General features: G+C 43.1%; 1 protein-coding gene across 1 annotated transcript; it reads left to right on the plus strand.

Moving 5' to 3' along the window:
* The first annotated feature begins 327 nt into the window (after window positions 1-327).
* c4h3orf38 (chromosome 4 C3orf38 homolog) lies at window positions 328-7,610 on the plus strand. Its single transcript, XM_028799852.2, has 3 exons — window positions 328-647; window positions 957-1,144; window positions 6,422-7,610. The coding sequence occupies exons 1-3, from the start codon at window positions 521-523 to the stop codon at window positions 7,007-7,009; spliced, it is 903 nt and encodes a 300-aa protein (XP_028655685.1). The 5' UTR covers window positions 328-520; the 3' UTR covers window positions 7,010-7,610.
* Window positions 7,611-18,198: the final 10,588 nt, after the last annotated feature.

An 18,198-nucleotide genomic window follows, 5' to 3' on the forward strand; every position in this document is an offset into this window, starting at 1 on the left:
AATGTTTGGTACATAGTGTTGTGCTTTATTATGGTAAAATGCATTCATTTTTACATACTTCACTCATTCTGCAGTGGTGTTCTGTTCTGGGTCCAGATCTGATTGTCTTCGATAGGTGACAAGTTTCTGAAATGTGCAATGCACAGGCTTCAAAGCAAACTAGTCCGTCTGAAAATGTAGCTAAACGGGAATGAAATTAACATTAGGGCCATGAAATGTGGGAGTTAACATAGCAGGGCACAAGGGACACGTCTCCAGATGGCGACAGCAACGTACGGGCTTCGTAGTGTCTCAGATGCGCACATCTGCTCGACTCTAAAGGCTGTCCTGGCTACAGCTGAATGACAACGCGAGACTACAGCAGTATTACTAATGAGAATGTGTGTCCGGAACTGTGGAAGTGAGTGAGGCGTGCTAGTTGTACGGAGTGTATTTCGTGTTGCCTCTCTAATTGGGTGTGGTGACGGCAAGGGAGAAGTGTTTTTTTTTCGGTATGTCTTAATGGTGTATACGAACGGAGATGCCGGGCCTTTCAGAAAAGGAGAAGGCGGGCTGTGCAGAGATTCTCCAGTCGATGGAAGTGACCGATCTACTGGCTCTGAAAGATACTGTTACAAGCCGCATGGTGGAAGTGGAGAACGTGCAAGGTAAGGTGGTGAAGTAACGGCATTCGGAGAGCCAGGTAGACGAAGTAGACGTCATAGGTGGAGGCTTGGGTACGATTAGGGGTGGATATGTTCGGGGCTCCTTTGTAATCCGTGACAATGTTATTGTTATCCTGTATTTGACAACCAAGTAGGTTGAAATGTGACTTTTGTCTAGTTTTGAATTACTGTGAACATGTAAAAATGTAAACGTATCACCAGTGGAGTAACTGGAATCTGATTGCAGATCTACTTTTAGGAGTGCCGTATATTTATCATAAATTTTACACGTTACTTCATTCTGCCCTGCAGAAGCAATACAAGCTATTCTGAGTTACAGCAGTAATGCCGAAGAGCTACTGAAACGCAAGAAGGTGCACAGGGACCTCATCTTCATGTACCTAGCAAGGCAGGGCTGTGTTGTGCCACCCAGCTCTGAGAAGCACCAGCTCATCTCGAGGACTTTGCAGCACTGGGCCTCACACAGGGTCGTCATACAGGTATTTTGTACTTCTGATCGGACGAACTTTAGCACTGCTTGTGTTGACGTACAAAACTTAATGGGAACTGAAACGGTATTGTCCGATGTCCGCCTGGCATTACAACATTCGGGTGCGTTCGGAGCCTTGGTTAACTGATATGAAAGATAGGGCATTTCACATATTTTTATTGCTTTATCAAAGAGTTATCACGTTTTTGTGTATTGAATACTTTTGTAACAATGAATCATATTAAAACGTATAAGGGCACATATAAGAGCTGTGAAAATGACATCGATATCAGCCAGCTTATAGCATATGATTAATAAAGTGAAATTACCAAAAATAATTATAAAAGAAAATGAAAAATGCAAGCACAAAATCCACTCAATGAAAGAAAAAAAAAGCACCTGAAGTATTTTTTCCATTTAATATTAGTTAATTAGCTGTAATTTATTAAAGCCATGTAAATACCTAAGAATCTCAAAAGAAAGTGCTCTTTTTTATAACAGGAATACCTAAGGTGACACTTTAAACATTTTAATTTTGGTCCCCGAAAACAAAGAAGGAAAGGCAGCTGTTCATACCATAAACTCAACTCTTTGTCAAACCTTACACTGGTAAGCATTTGTTTTAGCACATCACCCTTTGTGCACCATGGAAACCGTTAAACACAGTACAGTCCTTGCTACAGTCATATGAAAAAGTTTGGGAAGCCCTCTTAATTCTTTGGATTTTTGTTTTTCATTGGCTGAGCTTTCAAAGTAGCAACTTCCTTTTAATTTATGACATGTCTTACGGAAACAGTAGTATTTCAGCAGTGACATTAAGTTTATTGGATTAACAGAAAATATGCAATAAGCATCATAACAAAATTAGACAGGTGCATAAATGTGGGCACCCCAACAGAGATATTACATCAATACTTAGTTCAGCCTCCTTTTGCAAATATAACAGCCTCTAGAAGCTTCCGATAGCCTTTGATGAGTGTCTGGATTCTGTATTTTTGACCATTCTTCCATACAAAATCTCTCCAGCTCAGTTAAATTTGATGGCTGGTGAGCATCAACAGCCTGCTTCAAATCATCCCATAGATTTTCGATGATATTCAAGTCAGGGGACTGTGACGGCCATTCCAGAACATTGTACTTCTCCCTCTGCATGAATGCCTTTGTAGATTTCGAAATGTGTTTTGGGTCATTGTCTTGTTGGAATATCCAACCCCTGCGTAACTTCAACTTTGTGACTGATGCTTGAACATTATCCTAAAGAATTTGTTGATATTGGGTTGAATTCATCTGACCCTCGACTTTAACAAGGGCCCCAGTCTCTGAACTAGCCACACAGCCCCACAGCATGATGGAACCTCCACTAAATTTGACAGTAGGTAGCAGGTGTTTTTCTTGGAATGCAGTGTTCTTCTTCCGTCATGCAACACGCTTTTTGTTATGACCAAATAACTTAATTTTTGTCTCATCAGTCCAAAGCACTTTGTTCCAAAATGATTCTGCCTTGTCTAAATGAGCATTTGCATACAACAAGCAACCCTGTTTGTGGCATGAGTGCAGAAAGGTCTTCTTTCTCATCACTCTGCCATACAGATGTTCTTTGTGCAAATTGCACTGAATTGTAGAATGACGTAAAGATGCACCATCTGCAGCAGGGTGTTCTTGCAGGTCTTTGGAGGTGATCTGTGGGTTGTCTGTAGCCATTCTCACAATCCTGCGGATATGCCGCTTCTGTATTTTTCTTGGCCTGCCAGACCTGGGTTTAACAGCAACTGTGCCTGTGGCCTTCCATTTCCTGATTACATTACAGTTGAAACTGACAGTTTAAACCTCTGAGATAGCTTTTTGCAGCATTGCACCTAAGCCATGATACTGAACAATCTTTGTTTTCAGATCTTTTGAGAGTTGCTTTGAGGATCCCATGCTGTCACTCTTCAGTGGAGAGTCAAAGGGAAGCACAACTTGCAATTGACCACCTTAAATACCTTTTTTCATGATTGGACACACCTGTCTATGAAGTTCAAGGCTTAAAGAGCTAATCCAACCAATTTGGTGTTGCAAGTAATCAGTACTGAGCAGTTACATGCATTCAAATCAGCAAAATTACAAGGGTACCCACATTTTTGCACAGCCAGTTTTTCACATTTGATTTAATTTCATACAACTAAATACTGCTTCAATAAAAATCTTTGTTCGGAAAACACCCCAGTACTCAGATGTTCCTAGGAAATGAAAGACATACCACTGTTCTCTTTTTTGTTGAAAGTAAATTATTATGCAGGCTGAGAGGGGTTCCCAAACTTTTTCATATGACTGTATAAGCCCCACAGCTCTGACCTTCTGCCTGTACATGCACTGCAGTTCCCTTTTGTAACTCATGCTATCTTTATGTCACTTATAGGAGCTGAATCTTAATGTGTGATTAATTAGTTCAAACCACTATTAGCTGCAGGTTGATAATGTCTGTTCTCTACAATAATATTCTTCAGATAATGCAGCCGTGTGGTGGTTTATAGTGTAACATAAACACCGTTCACTCTATGCCTTTTGAACAGTGCTAACATGATTTCTCTTTCAATCATTTCCAGATAGACAACTTATTTTGTAAGTGTGTTTTTCTATGCACGCGACTCCCCATAAGATTTGTCTGTCTTCCACTGGTAATCCAAGAGGCTGTCAAATGGGTAAAAGAGGAAAATATACCAAATTTTACAAGATGAAGTAACTGCTGTCAGAGCAGAATTGAAAGAGTAAACTAATTCATAGCTGAAGTGGCACAGAACATTTCTTTGTTTTATAATAAACAAGTTTGCAAATTCTTCAGTTCTCCATCCATCCATCCATTTTCCAACACGCTGAATCCAAACACAGGGTCATGGGGGTCTGCTGGAGCCAATCCCAGCCAACACAGGGCACGAACCAATCCCGGGCAGGGTGCCAACCCACCGCAGGACACACACAAACACACCAAGCACACACTAGGGCCAATTTAGAATCGGCAATCCACCTAACCTGCATGTCTTTGGACTGTGGGAGGAAACCGGAGCACCCAGAGGAAACCCACGCAGACACGGGGAGAACATGCAAACTCCACGCAGGGAGGACCCGGGAAGCGAACCCAGGTCCCCAGGTCTCCCAACTGCGATGCAGCAGCACTACCCACTGCGCCACCGTGCCGCCTCTTCAGTTCTTTTCACTGAAAGATTTTACATTTTCAAAGCTTTGCACAGGGCAGCTGTTTGAGATATCTTGATAAAAATTGAACAGTCTCAACACATTTCCTTGAAGAATAAGTATGGCACATTTGAGGAAAATTGGTCCAGTGGGGGCCGAGGTGTTTCATCTGGGCGGAAAGACATGACTGTCCTATCTTAATAGGTGTTTTGTGCATTCTACACACCTCAAAATTAGAATATCTTCAGACACAACAGTGTTCAAAATAAGTTGATTTTTTTAAAAAAATTTTTTATAGACATGATTGATATCATACCAACATTAGGGGTTTGGTGCAAGCTGCTGTTGATGCTATTTGTATGTTTTTCCTTAGGATGTTTCTGTATAATCTGTTTTTCTAATAAACTCTTGGACCATTTAGTTTGAACAGCTTATCACATGTGCATTGAAATCTGCTACTGCTGCCTATGTAATATTGTACAATCAGTTTTGCAATGCACAGTGGTGGACAGCAGTTTTCTACTGAATTTCAGCAAGGCAAACAAGTTGATTGTGGACTTTGGGAGAACAAAGCAGAGGCACTACCACCCCCTCAGAATTAACAGCACTCAAGTAGAGCGGATGGGTAGTTTTTGATACCTTGGTGTCTACATCACAGAGGACCTGACTTGGTCTAAGCACAGCAACACCTCAGTGAAGAAGTCATGACAACATCTTTACCATCCTGACACCCCAGAGGTTTTATGCTGCCCTCTCTTGAACACAGGAAAGGTGCTATATAAATAAAATGTGTTATTTTTATTATTATTACCGAAGAACTTCTACATATCGACCATCAAAAGTATCCTGATGGGAAGAATTACTGCCTGTTTGGAAATCGCATGTCTGTGCAGAGAGTGGGATGGTCAGTTGAACACATTACTAGGTGTGCACTTTCCAACATCCAGGATATCTTAACCACACAATATCAGAATGTTTTGAGTAAGAAAAAAGTGAAAGAAGATTATTAGTAAGTAGAAAACACCTGGACAGCCAGTTTTCATAGAAAGGTGGTTTATGTTCCTTTTTTTCTTGCTTACCCTCAAGGACATTTTGTGAAAGATGATCTTTAAATTCTTGCCATGCATTCTATACAGAAAGGCAAAGGTCGACAGTGTTAGTGAGCTGCTCATTGGCTCTATATTCAGGCTGATATCATGCTTTGTAAGTGCAACAGCGTCCTGCCATCTTTTTGCTTCTCTCTGTGAAATGGCTCCTGCTGTTGGCTTGACTCTGAGCTGAGGTTGTAGATCTTCTTGTTTTTTTGTGGAACAACAGTATGGATGACTTTGTTATACGAAAGGACTGTATGACTTTCAGTTGTTCTAAAAATGACCAGTCTGCTGAAACAACCTGAGCAGATGTCAGTTTACACAGGCAGCTTTCAGTGTTTGTATGCCTGCAGTATGTATTCGCAGTCGACGTGCATGTGATTGGCTTGTGCAAGGTGAAACACTCTCAGCAGATGTCACCTCTGTTCCTTTCTTGGCAGGTGTAGCATGTGCCCACACCACCATTTGCTGTGGGAAGGACCCGAGGTCCAATCAAGTTGCTTGGGGTATCCCCCACCTCCAAATTTTTGCTACAGGAGCACATTTACCATTTTAACCTCTCAATTAAAACCAAGATCAAGGTTTAAGGCCCAGTCGTTTGTAAGTTTTTCCTTGACTGATGGACACCCCTTAGCATTTTATAATGTATATAGATACCAGCCAACTCTACAATGGCATCTTCTCTGTGCTGTGGTCTGAGAAATACTATACTAATGGCCGGAAGACCATTTCATAGAGACTGCGGATGAGCTTCTTTCTACAGTCTATCTGCATCCCGCATGAGGACAGTGCCTAATGATACCGTATTGTTTTGTCTCTTATTTATCTATTATAATATTAATGCACACTACTGATGTCTTTAAACATATTGGTTTTGTTGATCGTTATAGTGTTCTGTATTCATTGTTTGTCTTTTTATGTCCTTCTAATACGCAGCCTTGAGGTTTAGTAACTAAGTCATTCACAACATTGTACTGTGTTTAAGTTTATGTGGCAAATAACCTTTGATTTGATTTTTATTTTAGGAAGCTGAGGGATCAGTTCAGCATGAATCAAGACAATTTACAAATTCCAACAGCAACCAGGAAATCTCACATAGCATTGATTACCAAAGTTTGGGTGAGCAGTTCTGCCAGTGGTTTTACAAGCTGCTTAATTCCCAAAATCCCCTTCTAGGACAGCCAGCACAAGAGTGGGGCCCTCAGCACTTCTGGGATGATGCAAAGCTGAAGTTTTGTTACACCATAGCAGAACAGAAACTGGAGGAGTACGCAGGGGCTGAATTGGTCAGCTTGCGCCTAAAAGCACTTGTAAAGGATGAACAGCTCTTTTTGCACCCGAACCTTGAGCGAACTGGAATGAAATGCGTGTCTTCTCCTCATGGATTGGTAGTGGTGGCTGTAGCAGGAACAATTCACCGGAACAGTGTGTGTCTGGGAATTTTTGAACAAGTGTTTGGCCTTATTCGTGCACCACATGGAAACAATAATTGGAAAGTAAAGTTTGTAAATTTAAATATTCGAGGCCAAGATGTTATCGAAGAGGGGCGTACTTCACGAATGCTTCCTGTTCTTACATTAAATAACCAAGAGCTGCAACGCTTTTATAGTTGAACATTATCGTACGTAAAATTTCACAGTTTATAAAAGTACAGTCAAACATGTTTAGCCAATTATTACAGTTTACATTAAAAAATTGCTTTGTACTCTGCTGGTTTGGGGTTAGCGAGTACAGACTAGTTTAAAAAAAAAAAAACCACTATAATATAATGCATTTTCTTATTTTGCAGCTGTAGCTATGCAAGGGTGAGAGTAAGTCTTTTATAATGTTGCTGTTCAGGTATTCAGTTAAACTTTCAGATACTGCATTGTGAAGTTATGTTCATTCTTTTGGTTTTACACTTTCAATCAAGCCCCAGTCCCAAAATTATCTTTTTCTTTTAATATGTAATTTAATTTTACCATGCTTCCTCCAGAGGTATTAATGTTTGCTTTTATTGTCAAGTTATGAATTTCAAGTCAAGCTGGAGTTACCAAAAAAAAAAAAAAAAATTTGTTTTTTATTTTTAAGTAAGGACTGCCTTCTAGTTCAGTGGTTCCCAACCTGGGGTCCTCAAGGATACGTTAACGGTTCCACAACAAAATGGGGAAATACAAAAATCATATAATTTTATTATTTAAAAAGTTGTAAATAATAAAGCATTTATTTAGTTCACCTTGTCTCTCTTATATAAAAAAATCTTGGGTCGAGACGCGATTTTCTCGGAGACAATTTACCGTCCCGCAAGACAAGGAGGACAGCTGCTGTACAGGCTTTTAAATGTTCGAAGCGCAGCGCAACATGCAGATTACGCAGCACCGCAAAAGCAGCAGTAGCAGCAAGCCAGCTAATCTAGCATAGAGGAGGTACAAAAACTGCATTTGTTTCCCACTGTATCACCGTTTAAGAGGGGGTTTCAGAGGAGCGACCGCATCTTCTTAGCGTGCGTTTAGCCCCCCCCCCCCTTCACAACGCGAGAGGCAGAGATGCGAAGTGGCTGGGGCGCACCTGTTGGTGAACGAAGCAAGCAGGGGGCTTATCCCCCCAGTCTCATATATACAGTGCATCCAGAAAGTATCACTTTCCGCGCATCACTTTTTCCACATTTTGTTATGTTACAGCCTTATTCCAAAATGGATTAAATTCATTTTTTCCTCAGAATTCTACACACAACACCCCATAATGACAACGTGAAAAAAGTTTACTTGAGGTTTTTGCAAATTTATTAAAAATAAAAAAACTGAGAAATCACATGTACATAAGTATTCACAGCCTTTGCTCAATACTTTGTCGATGCACCTTTGGCAGCAATTACTGCCTCAAGTCTTGTTGAATATGATGCCACAAGCTTGGCACACCTATCCTTGGCCAGTTTCGCCCATTCCTCTTTGCAGCACCTCTCGAACTCCATCAAGTTGGATGGGAAGCGTCGGTGCACAGCCATTTTAAAATCTCTCCAGAGATGTTCAATCGGATTCAAGTCTGGGCTCTGGCTGGGCCACTCAAGGACATTCACAGAGTTGTCCTGAAGCCACTCCTTTGATATCTTGGCTTTGTGCTTAGGGTCGTTGTCCTGCTGAAAGATGAACCGTCGCCCCAGTCTGAGGTCAAGAGCACTCTGGAGCAGGTTTTCATCCAGGATGTCCCTGTACATTGCTGCAGTCATCTTTCCCTTTATCCTGACTAGTCTCCCAGTTCCTGCTGCTGAAAAACATCCCCACAGCATGATGCTGCCACCACCATGTATCACTGTAGGGATGGTGCCAGGTTTCCTCCAAACATGACTCCTGGCATTCATACCAAAGAGTTCAATCTTTGTCTCATCAGACCAGAGAATTTTCTTTCTCATGCTCTGAGAGTCCTTCAGGTGCCTTTTGGCAAACTCCAGGCGGGCTGCCATGTGCCTTTTACTAAGGAGTGGCTTCCGTCTGGCCACTCTACCATACAGGCCTGATTGGTGGATTGCTGAAAAGATGGTTGTCCTTCTGGAAGGTTCTCTCTCCACAGAGGACCTCTGGAGCTCTGACAGAGAGACCATCGGGTTCTTGGTCACGTCCCTGACTAAGGCCCTTCTCCCCCGATGGCTCAGTTTAGATGGCCGGCCAGTTCTAGGAAGAGTCCTTGTGGTTTCGAACTTCTTCCACTTACGGATGATGGAGGCCACTGTGCTCATTGGGACCTTCAAAGCAGCAGACATTTTTCTGTAACCTTCTCCAGATATGTGCCTCGAGACAATCCTGTCTCGGAGGTCTACAGACAATTCCTTTGACTTCATGCTTGGTTTGTGCTCTGACATGAACTGTCAACTGTGGGACCTTATATAGACAGGTGTGTATCTTTCCAAATCATGTCCAGTCAACTGAATTTACCACAGGTGAACACCAATTAAGCTGCAGAAACATCTCAAGGATGTTCAGGGGAAACAGGATGCACCTGAGCTCAATTTTGAGCTTCATGGCAAAGGCTGTGAATACTTATGTACATGTGATTTCTCAATTTTTTTATTTTTAATAAATTTGCAAAAACCTCAAGTAAACTTTTTTCATGTTGTCATTACGTGGTGTTGTGTGTAGAATTCTGAGGAAAAAAATGAATTTAATCCATTTTGGAATAAGGCTGTAACATAAACAAATGTAGAAAAAGTGATGCGCTGTGAATACTTTCCGGATGCACTGTGTTTCTCTTCTGGTTCGTCCTGCTTCTGCTTCAAAACCGGTCCCGCCCACACGCAGCCGACACGGCATTTCTAAGATTCCTATTCGTCCTCCTCCAAACCCTTCCCCCACATTCTTCCAGTGCGATTCCTGCAACAAAACTTTTCAAACGAGAACCTCACTTGCTAAACACAAGAATAGGCATTCTTCCCAACAACTATATGAGTGCCAGAAATGCAATAAGTTCACCACACAGTATTGTCTGACTAAACACAACAAAACTCATTCACAACTCTTGCAATGCGACATCTGCAAAGCAACGTTTCCAAACCAACGCAGTCTCAGCAGACATACACACAATCCTCTTCCCGTTACCACAGGTGGTACTTCACCTAATCCCTGTCTTCCCGTTCAAGAGTACAACAGGTGGCGCTGTGATAGAGCTGCTGCTTTGCAATAAGAAGATTGTGGGTTCGCTTCCCGGTTCCTCCCTGTGTGGATAGCGATTCGAGTACTGAGAAAAGCGCTATATAAATATAATGAATTATTATAACATTGGAACTCCAGACCAGCAGTGCAAACAATGTCATGCAGTATACTGGCCTGCTGAGCGTAATACATCCAACAAGTACTTGAGGTGCTGCCACAACAGTAAAGTAGCTTTACCACCTTTGCGGGAGCCACCTTTGTCTTTACAACAACTTCTTACACAGCAAACATCAGAAGCTAAAAATTCTTGTGCACACGTTCGAGAATACAACTCTTCTCTAGCGTTTGATTCCATGGGTGCACAGGTAACTCAACCTCCTGGCCACGGACCATACTGTTTTAAAATACACGGGCAAATTTATCACCAAATCTCTCCACTATACGCTAACACTTCTACCTCTCAAGGATATGGACAGTTGTATGTTTTTGACACAGCGCAAGCTCTTGAAGTACGCTTACAAAATAGAGCAAACTCTGCATGCAGCGAAAATGTACTTTTCCAGCTAGATTCCATGCTCAGAACCATCAACCCCTTCTCTAAATCATACAAACATATGCATGAAATCGCTCAGTCCAATCCAGCATCATCTGTACGAATGGTTTTCTAGGAAAGCCCTAGGCAGGATTTACGACGATACATTGCCCCGACATGTCACACCGATGTTGCAGCGATTTTCGTCGGAGAAGATAGCAAACCGCCTGCCGAAAGGGACATTTGCATCTATCCCATAGGCAACTCCTGTAAGCAGATTTCCACGCTCAATATGAATTGCGATCCTATGCTATCCTATCCTAAATTTTATTCCCTTACGGAGAAATTGGCTGGCACAAAGATTTACAACATGTTCCCGATGGTTCCATGACAACTCCCCACCTTAGTCAATTCCCCACATTCCCAACTCCCCACAATTACAATTCCCCACATCACAATTCCCCACATTGCAATTCCCCAAATTCACAATTCCCCACGTCCACAACTCCCCACATTGGGATAATATTTATTATAACCATAGACTAATGTACTATATAAGACATATAATGATACAAAAGCGTGCCCTCCGTTTCCCCACATCGAGCATTATTTTATTTAAAAACGCTACTTGTTAATAAATATGTAAAAATACATTATCCAAGCATGCATTTTTATATACAATTTGCCTTTTAAAAATTTGAAACAGGTAAGTTGAATTCTATTATTTTTTGAATCTTTCTTAAAACATGCTAAAACGTAACATTTTTGATTTTTATCTTTTTTAAATTACCAAAATTAAAGTTCTCAAAAATAATAGACTCTACTTATGGTGTAAAAATAAAAACACGAAATAAATCAAATAAAATTCTTCTCGCGCCTTACAACGTATCTACGTGCTCCGCGTCGCGCGCACCAAGTTTGCACGTTTGATAGTCTGTAGCGAACTTACCCTAGTCGGGAGTAAAGATAAACCTGTACAGTGGAATTATTAGCAAATGGAATAGGACCTTATCTAATTCATTATTTTGTACCAAGCATATTTTGTATTAAACTCATTTGTTCATTTGTGTATATCAGTTACTTGTATTTTGTAATCAGTAATGCATTTCAATAAATTGTCATGAAATAAAACTTTTGGAGATTAATTACTACTATTTGCATTTTAGAATTCCTTCATTATATTATTAATTCAGTGCACTCCATATTATCCCAATGTGGGGAGTTGTGGAAGTGGGGAATTGCAATGTGGGGAATTGCAATGTGGGGAATTGTGATGTGGGGAATTGTAATTGTGGGGAGTTGGGAATGTGGGGAATTGACTGATGTGGGGAATTGTCTGGCCACCGTTCCGGATAAAAGAACCACTAGGCGAATAAGGCTTACTCAGTGCCAATTTTACGCATACAGATTAGCAATGACGAATACATTTAGTATTTTGCGCTCCAGCGGCAAACTATTCCAACAGTACGTCGTTTATGCGTATGTTAAAACAGAGGGCACGTGTCTCAACTATCTCAGATTACATCAACAAGATCTGCGCGTGGAACAATACAAAGGACTATCAGACGCACTGCAAGCAAACGCTGAAAATAACAACGTACGTGTAGGCAAAATGATCATATTACCGTCCACATTTCTAGGAAGTCCAAGATGCGTGCAACAAAACTATCAGGATGCCATTGCCATAGTACCTAAATTTGGAAAGCCTGATTTATTTATCACTTTCACATGTAATCCTTCTTGGCCGGAAATTCTACATGCACTGTCGGATACCCAAAGACCGGAGTACAGACCTGATATTGTAGTACGAGTAGATCTTTCGACTCATTATCTGTTGTCTCCACCAAAACACCTATTCAGAACTGTGTCTTTCAAGAAGTATTTATTTCTTCTTGATTTCTGAATTCCTTTCTCACCGTTTTCTGTTCCTATTCTTACACCGCCGTATGCTTCATTAGTGCACTTGCCAATTGCCTGTTAGTAAACGCACTTTTCAAATGCTAGGGAAGGGTACCGTAGACCTACACACTGCATTGCGGAGTTAAAGGAGTTCACAACAAGCCAGGCATAGTGCGTTGAATACTATTTTTTCCATCCATTTTCCAACCCGCTGAATCCGAACACAGGGTCACGGGGGTCTGCTGGAGCCAATCCCAGCCAACACAGGGCACAAGGCAGGAAACAATCCTGGGCAGGGTGCCAACCCACCGCAGGACACAGACAAACACACCCACACACCAAGCACACACTAGGGCCAATTTAGAATCGCCAATCCAAGTAACCTGCATGTCTTTGGACTGTGGGAGGAAACCGGACCGCCCGGAGGAAACCCACGCAGACACGGGGTAAAAAAAAAAAAAAAAAAAAGCTTGGCTCGAGGGCTGACTTTCAATAGATCGCAGCGAGGGAGCTGCTCTGCTACGTACGACACCCCGACCCAGAATCAGGTCGTCTACGAATGATTTACCACCGGGTTCCCCACGAACGTGCGGTGCGAAAGAGGAAGAGGGAGCGGCTACTCATCCGGGCCGCTCCCCGGCCCCGTCTCGAACGGCCCTCTGCGCCGGTCCGCCCCCACGAGGAGGGCGGCCTCCGGCTATCCCTGGCCCACCGAGGCTCCGCGGCGCTAGGGTATCGTCACGTTTAGGAGGGATTCTGACTTAGAGGCGTTCAGTCATAATCCCGCAGATGGTAGCTTCGCACCATTGGCTCCTCAGCCAAGCACATACACCAAATGTCTGAACCTGCGGTTCCTCTCGTACTGAGCAGGATTGCTATTGCGACAACACCATCATCAGTAGGGTAAAACTAACCTACTAATACATACGTAATCATGAACCTTTTTTTTAAAAAAAAAGGAAACATGCGAAAAAAATCTTGTAGTTTTGCTATAAATTTATCAAATGAGTTGTATTCTAAAGCAAAACATAACTCTAGAAAGTAGTTCGGATTTGTGCTGGCTAAGAAAAAAGACAGACTTGATTACACCAATTGTGTTCTTTCTCAGGACATTATGTCAAACGAATGTCTGAATTGAAAGGACATCTAGAACAAAAGAATCCAGCTCATGTTGAGAAACATTTTTTCCAAAGGAAAGAGTCACTGCGTGTGAAACAAGTGAGAACTTTCACACAGCAGAGAGAGCACTGAAGGCATATTTTTGGCCGTCGTAGCGCATTGCCCTTGTAAAGAAAGCTCACACAATTGGAGGAGATTTGACATTACTGGTGACCAAAGACATAGTTTGGGCATTGCTTGGTGAGGAAGCTGCCCATAACATTGACACTGTCACTTCATCAGACACCAGTGTGTGTAGACGGATATCTGACATGGCTGAAGATGTAACGGACCAATCACTGGAACAGGTTAAGAACAGCCCATGGTTTGCGTTTCAGTTGGATGAAAGCACAGCTTATTGTCTATGTCAGATTTATGGGAGATGGAAGGTTTGTTGAGCTTTTATTCTGCAAAGAAATTTAGGGGGAGACAACTGGTCAGGACATTTTTCAAATTTTGAACGTGTTCATGCAGGCAAATTTAACTGGTCTCATTACATGGCCGTTTGTATGGATGGTTCCACTCCCATGACAAGCAAGTACATTGGAGTCATTGATACAGGCCAAAGCTCAAGATGCCATGGATACACGCTGCATGCTTCACAGAGAAGCGCTTGTTGCTAAAAGAATGGTGGACGAATTGCAACAAGTACTTCAAGATATTGGTAAAGTTGGAAATAGTATCAAAGCATGTCCCCTTAAACACAGGCTGTTTGCCAAACTGTGCAGTGACATGGGTGCCAGTTTTGAAAGCCTTTGGCTGCTTTGTGAGGTCTGGTGGCTGTCTTGCTGGGCAGTTTTACGAGGAGTGATTTATGTTCCATTAACATAATAGCTATTATCAACGTAACTAACTTTATATACAAGTTAAACGTTAAAGTTAAAGTTAAGTCTAGATCAATTTAAAATTAACATTAAGTCGTTAGCTATTACTTTAATTTTTGCAAAACATTGCCATCTGCTGGAGAAAAGGAGCAGTGCCTCCCATTGATGCAGAGCTACTACAGGTTATTTGGTATTTTATTTTCAGTATACTTGTTCTGTTTAGTCACCAATCTGTGAGGCTTTGGTTAGGTTCCTGTCTCATGGACACTGAGTTATGTGTTTAAATCATGCCTTAGGCACTTTCTGTATAGTTTGTAAATTCATTTTGTGGATGCATGTTTTTTTTTCTCTCACATCCCAAAGATGTGTGGTTGAGGTTACTTGGGGATTCCTCTGGTAGTACAAGTGGGTATGTATGTGCACGAGCCATTCAGCAGACTAGTGTCTTATCCAGTGTTGTTTCATACCTTATGCTTAATGCTCCTGTGTTGGGCTAAATCTAACCATGACAATGAAGGGGATTCCCATATGAAAATGTTCTATAAAATTGACTATACTTCCAATATGTTTTGTATGAATAAAAAAAGTTCAGTAATAGGCTGTTCATGTTCATACAGAATACTAAGTTCATATAGTATTAAACATGTATGCATTATGTGATGTCTCTATTATAAAAAAAAATCCTGTTGAGAAACAGTACGGCTACGATACGTGATCTTCACGTTAAGATCACGGAAGACACTTAAAAGACCCGCGAGACTAAAGCGATTGGCCACGGAGTGTCTCACGGGGACCTTAAACATGAGACTTTGTGCCAAGAGATTGACCCAGGACCGTCTCGCGATGACGTAGAACATGAGATTCTTGCAAGACATGCCCTACTTACAACCAAATAAGAGCACAGGCAGCAACACACTCAGTCGTGTTTTGGCTTTGAGCACACACAGATCCAAGGCTCTCAGCACATATAAAGTGTATAAGGACAATACGTTATAGATGAAACGTAGACGACAAAGCGAAGAAGAAAGCAGCACGGACAAAAGAGACTCAAAAGTGTTGGAGAGACAAAAAAGAAAAAGAATAATCTAGGTGCAAATTCAGAAAATAAGGAAAATAATTATCAGCCCGGAACAAGGGTAATTGAAAAAAAAGCACGTCCAATCGGGACATTTGTGCTATACACATGCAGAGCAGGTTAGAGATTATGAAAGCAGTGGAATTTGAAAGGCTAAAAAAAAAAAATAGTTGGTGCAATACACATGTGGAGAAAGTTAAAGAATATGAAAGTAGGAAAATTAGAAAGTATAAAAGGAGCTGTTCCCATGTGCCACTTAGTGCACAGGTGCAGGATCGCCCGTGAACTCAATTGCCGCAGGGTGCCGCTCATTGCCACAGCTGTGTCATGTACTCATTTTAAAAGGGGAAGCGCGAGTGCGAGATGGAGGAATTTGCTAGAAGAGAAATGGCTTTGGAGGTTAAAGAGTCTGAAGAGCAGTCTCGTGCAGGACGAGCCAGCCACCTGGGGAAAAGGCAGCACGATCAGGGGCCCCGCAAAGGAGCATAGGTTTTGGCGCTCTACGGTTTGGTTCACCCCACTGATCATTTGTGTGGAGTGGGGCGAGCATGGCGAATGACCTCCCTAGGGATCTGATGTATGATTGCGGGTGCGTGAAGGATGACAGGAGGAGTACCGTCCTCGGATGGTCACGTTGGAGCTGTTTGGAGGTAGCCATAACGGGAGTCGAGTGTTGAAGATCGTGGCTGCTGAGTCTCCACTCAATGACTGTTTTTATTAACCTCTGCTTTTAATGGATATATTTTGATTTTAACTTCCACATTTCACCTGTTTAATGGATTATTTATTTATTGAACACTTTCATGCGCTGCACTTTTCTAACAGTATTTGGTTTTTGAATGGTTTTTAATAAAAGCACTCTGGCGTGGTTACACCATCCCCTTGACTTGGTGTGTTTGTCCTCCTCTGTTCAGGTTATCTCGGTCATGACTATCGACTGTGCACTCTCTTTCACTGCCCTGATGACGTACTCTCACTCTCTGCCTCTTTTGTTCTTTTTCCTCTCGACCTCCTGTGCTGGTCTGTACTTGTACAGCTCCGTGGGTGCAGCGCCTCAATCACGCACCTTAGGAAGGCAATTAAGCTATTGAGAACGATTGCAACATCACGTGCAGGTGCAACTCACCCCAATTACCTCAACTCCCTGAAGCTGTACGATCGCGCCCACGGAGACTGACAATGCCAAATGAATTATTTAAAAACTGGCCTTTCATTCAGAGCCGTGGACCTGCTATACCATAAGCCCCACCCTTGGCAGCGGCCACGGTTCCCAACAGGGCTGTATCCAATTCCAACTCGCAGGAAGCCCTCTGGAAGTCGGAGGCACTGCTGCAAGCCAGGGGGGCTGCCACCTAGCACTCCGGGAAAGGTAATGCTCTGGATACGCTCCCTCCCCCGGTCTTTCCAGCATGGAGGCGTCCTGGCCGGGCAAGGGCCCCAGCCATTCACAACACTGTCCCTCCCTCAGCTCAGCTGAACCTTGAGGGGCAAAGCGGCCCGTCCCACAAGAGTTGTCTCTTTCTAGGATGGGAAGTCAACGCTATTGGGTCCACGACTCCTCCCTGAAATGATACAAGAAGAAAGGCACAGGGAGGTGCTGCCCTGATGCCATTCCCTGGCATCTATCAAGGTCTTCAACAGACAGCACCTCCAGCCATGGCCCAAATTTTTACATTCATAACAGTGTTGCGCTCCCGTGTCGCTCGAGTGACCTGTGGACATGAAAGCAGGACTGGAAGCCCCGCTTCACCTCGCACCCTGCCGAGGTCGGCATTTCTCTCTGCCCCTGTGGAGAGAAGCCCTTCACTGCCTGAGAGTGGATGGCCTCATGCTGCACACTGTTTGGAGACCCGGTCTTCCTTTTCCGGGTCCTCGTCTTGCTCTGGGGTGCAACAACTGTCTGGGTCTCCCTAAGGGACGAGAAGAAACCCCGTGGCATCTGCACCCCTTTGGACTTAAGTGAGACTGCTGCTAACACTTGGGGCAGAGTGCTCTGGCAGCCGGGACATACAAGCCGGTGCCTTGCACACACTTCTGCCGTTTTCACCCCCAAAACGGGATCGGTCATCACACCTGCATCCACTCTCAGACCTCTGGCTACTCACTTTCCGTCAGTGTTAGGATCGGGAAATGTTCCATTTTATTTACGGTACAGGAAACACTCGCCTGTACCACAGCATCACGTCGGCTGCAGAGTCCAGCACTGCAACACCTCAGCCACTCCTGCACTGCCATCAGGGGCACGTCAACCTTCTTCTCAAGTCTCTCTATGGTATGCTGGAGCAGACCCAACATCTGCAAGAAAGACTGTATGGGCTGGAGCTCACCCTCCAGCTCCCGTACAGTCAACATCAGGTTGACCTGTTTGGTCGGCGGTGGACTTGGGTTTCACTCATCCCTCTCCACCAACCGAGAGCTATTGAATTTGTGTGCCTTCCGCACAGGGCCGATCGAGTGGAGGTTTGCTGTCCCCGCCTGTACTCCTTTAACGCCGGGATCCCGGCACACACCCTCCAACCCCTTACTTGATACATAATTAGCGCTTTCAGGTCGAGACACCAGGTGGTCCTTCTCCTGCTGCTGACTTTCGGCAAGTAGCGGGCCCCATCATCGTCCCACAGATTGACATGCTTAGGCCATCAACGATGATCCAGCACTTCACCATCTAGGAGACAGGCTCTCGGAACCGCAG

The sequence above is a fragment of the Erpetoichthys calabaricus genome, chromosome 4, assembly GCF_900747795.2.
Source record: "Erpetoichthys calabaricus chromosome 4, fErpCal1.3, whole genome shotgun sequence".
Taxonomy (NCBI): domain Eukaryota; kingdom Metazoa; phylum Chordata; class Cladistia; order Polypteriformes; family Polypteridae; genus Erpetoichthys; species Erpetoichthys calabaricus.

Excerpts from the sequence above, each read along its gene's own strand:
- c4h3orf38 (XM_028799852.2), top strand. The coding sequence starts at position 521 with ATGCCGGGCCTTTCAGAAAAGGAGAAGGCGGGCTGTGCAGAGATTCTC. Across the intron at positions 648-956 it reads GGAAGTGGAGAACGTGCAAG|AAGCAATACAAGCTATTCTG; the intron begins GTAAGGTGGTGA and ends TCTGCCCTGCAG. Across the intron at positions 1,145-6,421 it reads CACACAGGGTCGTCATACAG|GAAGCTGAGGGATCAGTTCA; the intron begins GTATTTTGTACT and ends TTTTTATTTTAG.